A 13,985-nucleotide genomic window follows, 5' to 3' on the forward strand; every position below is an offset into this window, starting at 1 on the left:
GCAGAGTTGGGATGCGAGAGGCCCAGCAAAGCCCCTTCTCACGGGGGCAGATTTCCATCTCTCAGCCTCTCTGCCCGCAACGAGTTTTTAATTTTGCATCTCAGGGATGGTCAGACTGTCAGATCACCGTGTGAGAAAAAAAACGTGATCTCTGATGCCTTCACGCAAGGCATTCTCAATGGCCACCCTGTAGGTCCTAACAGTTCCCTGAGGCCAACCGCACCCATGTCTCTTGTGTGTGCCTGCAGGAGAGTAAGGAGGCCTCTGGAAGTCAAGCGGTGGCTGGGACCCCCTCATTAGTATGTAACAAATTAGCAGAGCCATCTTCACCCCACGTCCACCTCTCGCTGTTAGAGTAAGAATTGGATAATTAGCCTGGTGACCCTAACATGATGGACATCTGAGTTAAAACTTCACATTCCACATCCATGGCATGAACTAGTAGTTCTATGCTGCTGCTCTGGCGCTTATATGCTTTGTAAGGTCAGATGATGTGGACACGGAAAGCCAACAAAAAGATCAGATCACATACACTGCCGCAAATACACTGCCACAATCATGATACTAACACTATTAGCAGTGTTTACATCTCAAAGCACTTTGATAGCGCATCATGTCATCATTGATTTCCTTCACTTTGGCAGCCATACTAACAGCAGCCAGGAACTAACAGTACAAATAGAGCATAAAGATTAAAATCAATGCCCTGGCAGAATATCACTGCAGTGACCCTCCCATTAGCGTCAGCATTGCTGTAAAGTACTATGCTTCACTATATAGTGTTTCCATTCTCTTTATTTAACCTCTGCAGTGTCCATGAGGCAGACACTAAAGAGCAAAGTCAAAGATATCTTGCATGCCAGGGACTTCACGCCACACAGTGTCTGAGCAAACGGATGAGAATTCAAGCTACTACTGAGCAATGAGGTCCTAAGTTCAGTTGCTGAAGAACATGATTTGCCCTGTGCTTCAATGGCTTCCAGCATGGCTGTTAAGCATTGGAGCACCCCACTACCATCCTGACACCTGCTTCCCCTTTAGTCTTCCGTGTTTCACCTCCCCTCGTCCCCCACTGTACCACCAGCCCCTACAGTTTGGGCGCAGATTTGGGGGGTGCAGGGGTCCCACATGTGACGGCCGTTATCACTGTGATGTGGCCCTGGCGGCATGTCTGCTGCATGCTGGCTCTTTGATAGCCTTAACAAAAAAATGAGTGGTCGGCCCTGCTGGACAGAGACAGCAGGGCTGGAGGAAGGTATAGTATAAAATAGGTGCCTGTAAGCAAATCAATGTCCTTCTGAGAGCGTCTTCCATCAATCTTACTATTGTATGTAACTGTTGTGAGTGTCTTCATATGGATGTACATTCTGTAGGCACATACAGCAGGCAAACGCATGCAGGGTGGAGCCTCACTGAGAAAGGAGAGGGACACACTAAACTGCCCCGCACAAACCGTTTGCCAGTGTGTTTCAGATCCATGTCGATGTCGATCACGTTGAGTTTTCAGCACCACTGAGCAAAGATGGCTCATGCATTTGCATCTTGCACATCAACCCTAACTGTGGGCCCTAGAGCAAAAACATGGACGTTCACAATCTTCACTTGAATTACGATAACCGCTGTAATGGGGTCTCACGCAAGGACCACAGAGCCCATGGGCTGATACAATGTGTTATGCGCTATGAGAACATTATTAAGACTAATATTCATCCCCTTGAGTGCATTTATTTGATTATTCACTGCGATCTAACAGCCGCAGATATGGCTATGTAGGACACCAATGATCAGAATGGGAAATTTAAGATCACAGTTTATGTGGCCTCCTCCTTACTTAGTACAGCAGGCATTCCAACCTGGAGTCCCATTGTTGGCATCATTTTGACAGCTTGTATGTGTGTTTGTATGTAATTCTGTGTTTATACTGCATTAGGGTAGTGAATTAAGCAAAGTGTCATGCAGTAATGTGCACCTACACACGTTTCAACATGGGGAAATAACTCCTGAGACTGTGCACTTCTGAATAACCTAAATCTGTTCATGTAGTATATCCTTCATATTCTGCGATCTGCCATTATCTTTAGATGCTCATAAGCCTTTTAAATAGAGGATTAACGACCATAATGCCACCCTATGCTTTCACAATGCCTTACCAAGAGGTAGAAGTGCATGCAACATTAGTACAGCATGCCAAAGATGCTCTTTCCTCTAGCTTTACAGAGATGTAGCTACAGGGATGTAGTGGAGGGTAAACACACTTAATCTGTGATAGGAAATGTTTATTTGTGCTACAAAGTTGACCTACTTTTTTTAAGCAAGTTGCATTTTTGTGATCTAAATTCATAATCTATATTATACTAAGTAGCAGATCCAACTGATTTACGATGTAGTCAAAGTGAAATGAAAGTTTTATCTTTTATCTTTCAAATATAATTGTAAATGTAAACATCAGCACATTTTTATATTTATTTATTTAACCTTTTATAGGTCAGTCTGATGCTACTTATTATAATGAATTGTCTAAATCTCCATCATAAATATGTAAATGTGTTATTATATTGCAGAGCTGTGTGTCATAGATTTCTCCTGGTGTGATCACTAACTGGAGCTGATGGTTTACCCAACGTTTTGTTTACCACTACATCACTGAGATGCTGCGTTTGCTTTTGGCTCTCCCTGCTGAAACAGATGCTACTCAGAAGTGCACCGCCTCAACCTGAGTGAAAACGGTGTTAGTTTGCAACTGAAACCAAGGTGTCAGAAGAGCTACTGCGTGATGATGATGGTGTACAATGATGATGCACAGCGGCGGCTCGCCCCTGTTTCCGAAGTGAAACAGGCAGCTGCTGCAAACTGTGCGCGTCCCATGCCACGCTTCATCTGATGGTCCAGCATGCCTTGCATGGCCGGGACTGTGCAAACGCAGCACCTCATCAGGGCTCAGAGTGGCCAGATTTCACTCTCGATGTGTAAGAAATGGGCGAAAGTATAGATTCAAAGCACAGAGAACTGATGTCACTTGGGCATTGATTTTTTCCTGATTCAGACACTTATAGCAGGGGTTGTTGTTACGCAGGCTGACTTTGACTATTTACTAACATGAGTGTCATCTTCCAACAGGAATACGATTTTATTTATTTATTTATACCTGCACTAAAACAAAGAGTGATGTCATGCCCATCACTCCTCTGCCAGCCGTCATCCATCCTCCACATCAGCTAATAGTTGCTCACCTCCTGATACTGTCCCATCAAGAGGCTGAGAACAAGGGGGTGGTTGGCAGGGTGATGGGTGGTTGAAATGCACCCATGAAAGAGCCTAGTCATGTGACCTGATGAAAGAGGATGTACTGCGGGGCCAGTGCTGGCCGGGATTGATTTGTCATGCTGTTTGTTTTGTGTTTATTTATTCTATGTTTTCAAATCTCCCTTACCCCTCCTTCCATCCATTCCCTTTTGGCATGTTGAAATTCACACCACACTGCCCCGCCCAAAGGGCCTCCCTCCCTGCAACAAACCCACGCATCTTGCAGTTATACCTGATTTACATCTAATTTACAAAGCTTTTATTTATTTATTTATTTATTTATGTATTTATTTTTAGGAATAGCATCCTTTAGCCTCCATCCTCTCAGATAAACTCATGCAAAATCTCTCTTGATTTTTCACTTCAGCATAGCAACGCTTTTCTGCAGCGAGGCTACCATCTCTTTACAAACTTATTTTCTCACGCACTCCATTGCACACTCCATCCCATTTCCTAGTGTGTGGGGTGAATTTCCATTATACCAATTACCAGGTATAATGACTTTAAATGGGCTTTAATTGACAACTTGATTATTTGTTGTTGTTGTTTTACCTCTTTGATATGCATTTTAGTGGCTCTCCTGCCTCTGAAAGCTTCTCTACCTTTTATAAGTGCCTGGCTTTGGATGTGGATGTTTGCTTTGCTAGTTTTTATATTTGCCCTTTTTGGTTCCCTTGGCTTTTGCTTAAGGATCTTTAAAGTATAACGATCTAACAGCAAGTGGATGGATATTTATTTTATTTTTCTTTTCTCCCCCAATGCAGCCCTCTTCCTCTCTAGAGACTCAGGATGTAAGAATACCTTAATATGAGCTTTTTGCACACAAACACCCAGTTATTGTGCTCTGCTGTAGGACTGAGAGTAGCTGTGGGGCACTCTGATGGTATGAGGGAGGGAGGGCACCAAATTGACTCGCCATCTTGTAAGGATATAGTTAAAATATATATATATATTTTTTGACAGCATTTGATAATGCATTTGATGATGTTTTCTAGAGCTTTGACCCAGGTTGGAGCCGAGTACACAGTAGATTCTAGCAATTAGAGTTTTGTTATGTCATTTTTTTGGCCATACTGTTTCGTTCCTTTTTCCTCTCTGAGACCGGTTGTGTGTTGGGGCAAGGGGGTTGGAGCTGCATAGTGTGTGTGCAGGCAAGACTGTGTGTGGAGGCAGGGTACCGTGTAGTATAGTGTATGTATCACCCACTGACATCCTTACTAGTCATCACCCAAACCATTCCAATGCATTTGTAGGGGCCGAGTGTTTGGATGTGTCAGTGCATTACTAGAAGACTACTGCGCCATCTTGTACAGTCCCAGTGTGATAATATTGCACAAAAAAAAAAAAAAAAAATGTAGACAATGGATTCCCTCATGTCAGATTGTACGAACTATTTCCACTATCATCTCTAACGGGCTTTATCCCTTTCTTTCTCCCTCTTTGAGCATTTTACATTTCCAAAAGTTGTAGTCTTTCTTTCATGGACCCTCCCTCTATTTACAACCTTAGAAAAAAAAAAAGCATAAGGTAATTCACTGGGTTTTGGCGGGTGGTGGTGGTGGTGGTGGTGGTTATTGTGGTGGAAAGAGAGAATGGGTGAGACTGAAGCCAAGGTGTCACCCCAGCCCAAGAACATGAATAATGTTTCTACATATATTTATTTTAGGATAGGAAAAGTGGTAGAGCAGAGCCCGACCCCAAAAAGAAAGCCTCTTTTAGGTCCATCAGTACCACCCTGGCCTCCAGCATCAAGAGACGTAGGTCCTCCAAAGACACGGTAAGGAGACCAAGAAGCAACATCTTCCCTTGTTTACTCTTCCCTCTCTCTTCTTCTATACCTCTGTCTCCTCTTCACCTCTCTGCCCCCCCCTTTCTCTTTCTCCTCTGTCCTCTCTGCCTACATCCCCATATCCGACTACGAGAGAGACCCATATCCACTCACCCATTCCACATGGCTCAGCGGCCTCTGCCACGTGTCTGTCAGTCCACCATCGATCAGCCATCCATCCAGCATCTGTAGGTGACTATCTCCTACAGGCCAGTGGGCATCAGAGCAGGAACGCAGGTCAGGCCAGGCAGGCCAGGAGCTGGGCTCTGAAGTGGGGAGAGTGCATTGAGGGCCTTGGGTTTGATGGGATTAGGGGTTTGCTGCTGGAGGAGGGGGGCACACAGTAAGCAGTCTGCCAGTGGTGTTTGTTTTGGGCTGCTCTTCCTCCCTGCCTCTGGTTTGGACGTGGATTCTGGCAATTGTGTCCTATAGTGATATTGTGGTGTGTGTACCTGGGCGTGTTTGTGTATATTTGTGTTTGTGTCCTGTCGTTTTGATTGCTTGATCCCTTATATCCATCTTTTTTCTTTTTTTTTTTTTTGAGCACAAATCCTGCACTTCCTCCGTTTCGATTTCAGCTGTTGTTGGTTTGCTTTTGGTTTGGAAGCATGTGCCGGTGTTTTGTCCATTTCCAAATCCATTTCCAAGGTAGCCGCGACGGCCGGTCCTCCTGCGAACAAACTAATATGTGCATTCTTATCAATATGTCTATTTCAGGATTTTACTCATGGATTTCAATTAATCAATTTACTTTTTTTGCTTTGTCATATTTTGTTTGTCATAATTCTTGTTGTCCACTACAAAAGGATTTATTTTTCAATGTCCTTGTTGTCTGAACTGTGCATGCATCTTAAAGGGTCTGTTTTCAGGTGGTGAAGACAGCCTTCATTTGTCATGTTATTACTGCCATTTTTTGGGCTGTAGGATCTCCGAAGCCTCAAACTCTCACTGTGTTGCCAGGCAAAATTGAAATACAATCCATTCAGGGGGAAAAAAAAGCCTTTTAAATATTTTTTATCCACCATTTAAAACTCTGTGTCTTCGCATGACTTGTTTGTTGCAGCGCAGTAAGAGCGTGAGGTTTCCATTCCTTCACAGTCCGGTTGAAAAGCCCTACTCGTTGCTGTTGGGGAGACTGTGCTCTACAGGCGTGGAGTGCTCTGACAAACCAGTGACCCGCAATCATTTGTGCCCAGCTGCTCAGCCAGACATAGCTGGCCGGTGACCAAATCTGACAGGGGCCTCTCTAAAAAACCAGCTATAATATCTGGAGCTAGCACGAACCTTCACAGAAGATACCAAAGAGTTTCTGCACTAACATTATGTTTGGAAAAATGTTTCTCAGGGGAGATGTAGCCTATTCCAGCTAAGATTTTTGTCTTTTTTTATTTGATCTCTTGTCTTTCTCTCTTGTGTTAACTGTCTTTTTTTTTTTTTAATGGATGATTCTGCATTGAACCAAAACCACCGTTGTTCTCCCCTGGAGGTTTCTCAATAGATTTGGTCAAGTTTGAAGTGAAGAAGAGTGGGAGCACCATTGTTAATATGTCTCTATGATGGATTGGATGCTGGTTCGGGAGCCCTATAGTCTTATGGCCCTCAGTGGAAAGGAAAAAAAAAATAACATGGAAGTGGAAAAACAACATAGGACTTAGTATAAACAAAAAAAAAAGATGCTCTAATTGACAGATTTACCATCCTCAGTCTTTGACCATTATTTTGATTTTATATAAATGTTCTTCTTTTATATTAATGGATATCAATGGACTTGAGTGTCAGTGTCCCTCACCCACATGCCACACTGCTCCTCTCTCCCTCTGCAAGCATGTCAATTACTGTAACTGTTATAGATGTAGTGCCGTAGACGTAGAACTAACTTTTGTAGCTGTAGATGCCACGTATTAGGAAGCATCATCAAAGATGTACCGACTAACTAAAATGTAGCCTTATAATGGGTAACTGTGGTTGTGGTGATGACAGTGAAGTGTCTCTCTTTTGCTGGTCCACTTGACCCCAGTAGGGTGTGCTGTTAGTGGCAACACTCATAGCAGGCCCTCAAGGTACAAGATATGAGGAGACCCAAATGGGGGGTGTAAGATGCAACTCTCGGGTCAAGGGGATGAGGAACATCCACTGTAACTGTTTATTTAGCGAAAAAAAAAAAGTAAATAAATAAACATTAAGTATTCAGTCTGGATGTTGCCCCATCAGTAAGCATGTTAGTTGCATCATAACAGCTTATGAAGCTCATATGCTTGAATGCATTGGCAATATCAGCTTCAAATGAGAGGCACTTAAGTCTTAAGATCTTGCTTATTTGAGACATCAGCAGAAATAAAAACAGATATCAGATGGGTACACAGAGACATGAGTGCCCCCTGTTTGAATACCCCTATACCTAGACATGTTTTGATATTGTCGATATAATATTTCTAATATATGTCTAATGTAACACCTTAGATGTATCTGATGTAACAGCAAAAACAAAATGTTGTTTTTTTTCCAGCTATGAATATTTTAAAACAGATTTTTCTGACGTAATACTGTGAATCAGAATCCAAGCATAGAAAAAAGAATGGATTCCGATTGGCATGCTGCAAATCTCTTGGGTGAAACTGAACAAAAATGCCGAGTTTGATTCCACCCAACCACACTGTGATGAAAAACACGAGGCAGGGAATCAATACAAAGAAAAAAAAAAAAAAAAGCTTATTGCAAGATCTGTATATAGCCATATTTACAATGGATAAGGAGTGATTGTGTTATTAGATTTCAATGATTTCTATACTGTTGACCACGACTACTTAAAGCTACCTCAGCATTGTAAAAATATGGCTTATTGCTATCATACCCAAGGCAGACTACACAGTCAAAAGACTCTGGCATAGACAAAAGCAAAATCACTGTTGCCATAGTAACTGAGCACCTGCATGAAATCTGGATTTTTTTTTTTTTTTCCTTTTTCTCAGCTCTGTAGATGCCTATAACTCAATGCACTGTGCTTTATTAGAGGCATAGTGATATATAGGGACTGGATGTAAGAGTCCGATGGCGCAGCGCTTTGAACCAGCTCACGACGCTCGGTGAAGCTCAGTCATAATTCATCTTCTTCCCCTGAGCTGCTAAAATTAGAGAAGCTGTCTGCATGCATACAAATGACTGGATAAATGAGCTGTCCGTTTAATCCGCGGCTGGAAATTATCAGCCGGTCATGTTGTAAGGCGAAAGGGCTGATTCAAATTTGCTGTTGTCTAGACTCCCAGGACCTTACCTCCACTCTGTTATGGAAAAACAAAGTAGCCCACCCCAGGCACCACCGACTTGTTTTACAAAAAAAAATCAGTGATCCCGAAATAATGTGGAAGACAAAAAAAAAAAAAAAAAAAAAAACTGCATCCAAAATGATGGTGTGCCTGAGCGGGGCTAAAGAACCCATCTGCTTCTTAATTTCCACAGAAATGAAGCACAGGTGTTCTACTTTTTTATTATTTTTTTAAAAAATTAAATAATAGTAATAGTGCTAGTAAAAAAAAAAAAAAACATAAATAGTTGGCAAATCCTCCTGCAGATATTTGTCAAGAAATGACACCCTGTTATGTTTCTCCCCTCTTCCTTCCCCCCCTTTCTGTTCACTTCTGCAGCAGTACCCACCCACTGACATCACGGGCCAACTCAACTTGTCCGACCCGTCTGTCAGCACAGTGGTGTGAGAGGGAGGCACAGAGATTTGCTCCCTGAGGAGAGAGAGAGAGAGAGAGTGAGAGAGAGAGAGAGTGAGAGAAAGAGAGAGAGAGAGAGAGAAGAAGAAGAACAAGAAGAGGAAGAAGAGGAGAAGGAGAGAGCCTTCTCTTTGGTCTCTTTACTGTGCTGTGGATCCATCGTCGCCGAAGTTTCCATTTCATTGCCTGCCAATGAAGCTTTGAGGACACCATGCTGTTTGCTGAAGAACCGGGAGAACAAAGTGGACTGAGCTGAACTGAACTGAACCGAACCGGCTGAAACACTGATCTTGCACCTTTTGACGCCAGAATGATCTGGCATTAGATATTTCTAGGGGTCCCCGAGCATGCATAGACGAACCCATCTGGCACACACAACGTTTTCCTTCTGTATACTCTTAGGAAACTTATTTAACCTTGTTTTTGTCTCTTAACTCACACAAATTTACTTACAGATGACATTGTGATGTTTGATGTTACTACTTTTCGATTATACCTACCTGATCTGCTGTACTGCTTTTAGCAAGCCAGTTTATAAACCAGTTTTTGGTGCAAGTACTGTACTCAACATATCATTTCTAATTAGGGACTAGATACCATTAGTATTACCCGTTCTTTCTAAACAACATGTATTGCAATACAATATGTACTGTAAGCTTCAATGAATATCAGCCTAAGTATTTTTTATTAAGAGGTACCTGTGTTTTTATCTACATGCATTTGAAACTTTTTAGACGAAATTTCTTTAATCGGGAAGCACTATTGGTGAAGATCTGAACTTCTCTGAGAAATTTTTATCTACCAGTGAGGATGATGGAAGCATGTGTGTCCTTGTATTTGCATAGGAGAGCTTTCTGTATGCATTCTTTCTACATGATGATACTGGAAACGTTGTTTTACGTAGAAGGCTATTTTTCAGACACTGCAGTTGTTCTGTTGAAATTGAATTCTTTACCCCTGTATGCATTTCTACTTATCTACTCAAACGCATGATTTGTTCCTCCCCCCCCATTCAGCAAAGAACTAGCCTCAATTTCTTAACAATTGTCATATGGTATTAATGTGCACATGTGATTACTTCACAATTCTCACACATGGCCTGGAAGGAGAATGTGTTAATCGCTATTTATGATATGAGATAAATACATCAACATAGGAGGTAATCTATGGAAGGCTGGTATTGTATGTATAGCTATGTTGAGACGCTCTGAAGTCCTAGCTATAAGCCATATCATGTTTGGGAATACCCTCTCTCTCCCTCTCTCCTTCCGCAGTCTTTCTCATTTCCAGTCTCAAGGGGTTGCATCAAAGGGCCAGGTTTTTCACCCAACCAGCACTTGGTCTTTCATGCAAAACCTCCTTCCTGCGCAGCACCGTCTCGCTCTGGCTTGTGCTCCGGAGAGCTTTTGCATGAGGGAACCCGAGTGAATTGATAACGTAACCCAACTTTCAGCCCCTGGTGCTGTGAGTTTGTGTCCATGTCTTGGTTAGATGCAAAAACAGGCCGTTTCCCATTTTCTGGAGCTGAGAAACCACTGCCAATTTGTTGAAAGACTATCATATCCTTTCTGGTATGTGGCACTGCATAGCACTTTATGCTGAGGGGTTTCCCAAACTCAACCCATCGAGAAAGGTTACCAGTCGCCCATTTTAACATTTAAATAAAAACACAACTGCAAAGAATTATATCAGTCTGACTAAAAAGTAAAGAAATAGTGCAACACTTTTAGATAGTAATGAGTAGTTTTAATTTAACTAATCTATTTTTTATTTCAGCTCAGTTAGAAAGACAGTAGTATCTGTGAGCTATTTGCATATAGAAAGAAGATCACTTTTAAGAATAAACACACAATGCGCTAACACAAAAATTTCGTTTCTAAATGTGAATTGTTATAATAATTGAAAGGTTGCTTCTGATCATGTTCTCATTCTGGCTCATTCTAGCCTATGCATGCTTGCGTGTAATTATAATTGCTTTAATTTTGTTTTTTGTTTGTTTTTTTTTTGGATGCGAGTTTATTGACATGTATAATTTATTGATTTGTCTGAAGCACTTAACATTGAATGCCTTGTAAATATTATCTGGTTTGATCTAGATGGTTGAGGACAATGTATTGCGCTTGTATTGAGACTGCAGCAGAGAATGTCTTAGGCAGTTGTTTCACACACACACACACACACACACACACACACACACACACAGTTGTCACACCCACACACACGCACTCACACAGAAACACACACACACATGCACACACACACTCATGAAACCCCTGAATGGAGGAATCGCTTGATTTTCTTAAATCCTCAATCAGTTAATTCATTAAAGATCTTGCATTGAATCATCTTGTTTATATTTGAACAACTGTAAATAAAATGTACTTACATATTGCCAAGTCAAATCAGTCTTGTGCCTGAATTATATTAATTATTTTAGGACTTATTTTAGCAATAAGTGTTACACAGCTCACAATTCATCGTGGGCTGTTTAACAGGCTCTGATCGAATCTATGCAGCGATGTTGTACAACTGCAAAGCTTTGAACAGCCAGAATCATGCATCTTTGTTACTGTGTGAATGTTTTTATATATAAAAAAAAATAAAAAAAAAAAAAAGTGAGCCACTAAAAAAAAGAAACAGAAAACAACAAAAAAAGGGTTAAATTCAACAAACAAAGGTTACAGCTGAGTTTTAGTCACATTTGAAAGAAAGATTAAGACAAATCCCCGGTGGTTTAGAGCCTCTGTGCTGCTCTGAAATAGATTTTAAAATGCCTCTTCACTGATGATGACTCGGTCTTTGTTCCTACTTCTACTGTACAAAACGGGAGTAACTATAACAACACCATAGGCCAATAAAGTCAGAGCACTCAGTGACAACACTAACAGTGAGAATACTGTAGACCCTTTTTACTTGAGGTGTGTTACATTTTCCACATTTTGATTAACAGGATTAACCAAAAAAATAGGGCATTTATTCTGTGCACAACATCACTAACAGCAACATCCATCCCTGTGAAAGTAACCTCTGTCCTAATTTCTCCCTCTTTTAAAAATAATTTTCAAAGAAAGCTCAAGATGTGGCTTGTGTAACGTGCTATAAAAAAATACAAGAATATATTAGGTGAAAGTGAAGAACTATTCAGAATAGTCTTCTCTCTCTCTCTCTCTCTCTCTCTCCATTTTATAAATGTATGACCTGTGTGTTTCTGTAGACAGTCTTATGAATATAGTAACTAATATCTGCTCAAATAAATTATCATCATACCCACTGCGATAGGAACATCAACATTGTTTAGTTGTCCAGCATTAATAATATCAACTCCTAGAATACCTTGTTATGATTTTGTATAGTTTAGCCCTAAACAGCATAGATGACACTGATGTGCCCAAAGAGATAACTATATTTTTTTGTTTTGGAGCAAATATTCCAAACAGAAATAAGAAAACAGACAAAGTGTAAGCAGCTTTAGCAGATGCCCACGGTGGCAGACAGTGTGTAATTTCTGCTACATCATCTCCTGGACCTTTTGGCCGTTTCCTGAAGCGCATACTCCTCGGCGTGTGACAGAGAAAACAGCCCGCGGCACACTTTGCACTTCACCTTGTATTCATTGTCTCCTGCACCGACACAGCTCAGATATTTGGCTTCCCATTCATGCCAATATTTTTACAGTCTCTTGCATCTGACAGGGTGTGGGTGGGGAGGGTGGGGAGGATGGGGAGGGTGCGGGGGAGGTAGAGACCATTTTTAAAGGTCAGCCTGTCTCCTGCCACCGGTAGTGACTCAATGACATGCTAACATCCAGAGCACAAACACACACATCATCACACACACACACACACACACGCGCGCGCGCGGCGAGGAGCAGAGAGAGCTGCCTTCCTGCTCTACTTATGCTTTATAATGAGGCTGGTTACATTATTATTCATGATGTGTTATTCTCACTTTCATCGCTCGAGTGGGGAGATACAGAACATACTCCTTGGTGAATCACCAAAACAACACAGCATCTTTTTTTTTTTTTTTTTTTTTTTTTTTTTTTTTAGATATTATAAGAGATGAGTGGCAATCAAGGCTCTTTTCACACTTCTGTGCTAAAGGACGGTTCCAGTATTTCTCAACCAGGGTCTTATTTCCCTATTTTTCACCACCGCTGATGACTAATTATGTTCAAAATGACAACACTGATTTCTTCCCTGCAGAGCTTTCATACCTTTTGGTCACTGCGATCCAAAATACACCCACATACATACACCAACATGTAATCTCAGACATCTCGGTTGATATTAGAAGGCTGGAACGGAGCAGTGGAGCTCTTAGGAGGAGATGAGGTTAATGCGGGTCAGTGATGTCTGATGATGGAGTTTGCATCAGGCTAAGATGATGGTTTGGGACCCACCCCCATCCCAACCACCCCACCCCGCTGCCCTTGGAGGGACCGCCTGCCCAATCAATTACCTCTCATTTCTCTGAAAACCTCCAGGCCATCCCCCTGTCTCAGATTCCTGGCCAATCAATAACACACAATGCAATGCATACCAAAGACTACCAAGCTTTCTATAACTCATCTATAAGCCATACTTATGGATGAGTTGAATTTTCAATAATGCACTACATCAAACTCCTTCAAATTCTGGAAAACAGAATGATACCCAACGTGGCATACTGATTAGTGAAATTGTTCAGATGCACGGTGATGACCCAATTTACCAATCAAAACATTATAACCCAAAACAGATGGCTCTCTGAATCTCCTGTCGACCGCAGGATCCATCTGGTTGTTCACTAATCTCAAAACAGAGCATTTACCTGACCCGGAATACACGCAGCAGCAACGGGGCATATCAGGTTATGACGGTCCCACAGCTATCTGGATGATTTTATAACATCTCCATGCTCAGTTCAGTAATGCATCGGTTTTTTGTGCTCCATAATAAAGTCCATTTGAGAGCAACAGACATTTTCTCCATTTGTTTGATCTCAGGAGGACACCGGGACGGTATGCCCAGCACCGGAGGGGGTTCAAGGAGGGTCGATAATCTTTACTTCGGGGTCAGTTGTGCAAGTTTTTGACTGCTCTTGCCTGTTTCTTCATTAGCTGAAGAATGTCAAATTTGTTTGCTTGTTGTGAC

General features: G+C 41.7%; 1 protein-coding gene across 6 annotated transcripts in view; it reads left to right on the top strand.

Annotated features, from left to right (window-relative positions):
- The window catches only part of grin1a (glutamate receptor, ionotropic, N-methyl D-aspartate 1a), a 32,101-nt gene extending 20,849 nt beyond the window's left edge, over positions 1–11,252 (top strand). For 4 of the 6 annotated variants that reach the window (XM_030064873.1, XM_030064874.1, XM_030064876.1 and 1 more), the window contains one exon: positions 8,773–11,252. In XM_030064873.1, coding sequence (XP_029920733.1) covers positions 8,773–8,841 — 69 coding nt within the window. In that variant the 3' untranslated portion in view covers positions 8,842–11,252. Of the gene's footprint in view, positions 1–4,969; positions 5,333–8,772 lie in introns of those variants that run through there. The other 2 variants (XM_030064878.1, XM_030064879.1) reach the window with 2 other exon arrangements.
- Positions 11,253–13,985: the final 2,733 nt, after the last annotated feature.

This window comes from Myripristis murdjan, chromosome 12, assembly GCF_902150065.1.
Source record: "Myripristis murdjan chromosome 12, fMyrMur1.1, whole genome shotgun sequence".
Classification (NCBI taxonomy): domain Eukaryota; kingdom Metazoa; phylum Chordata; class Actinopteri; order Holocentriformes; family Holocentridae; genus Myripristis; species Myripristis murdjan.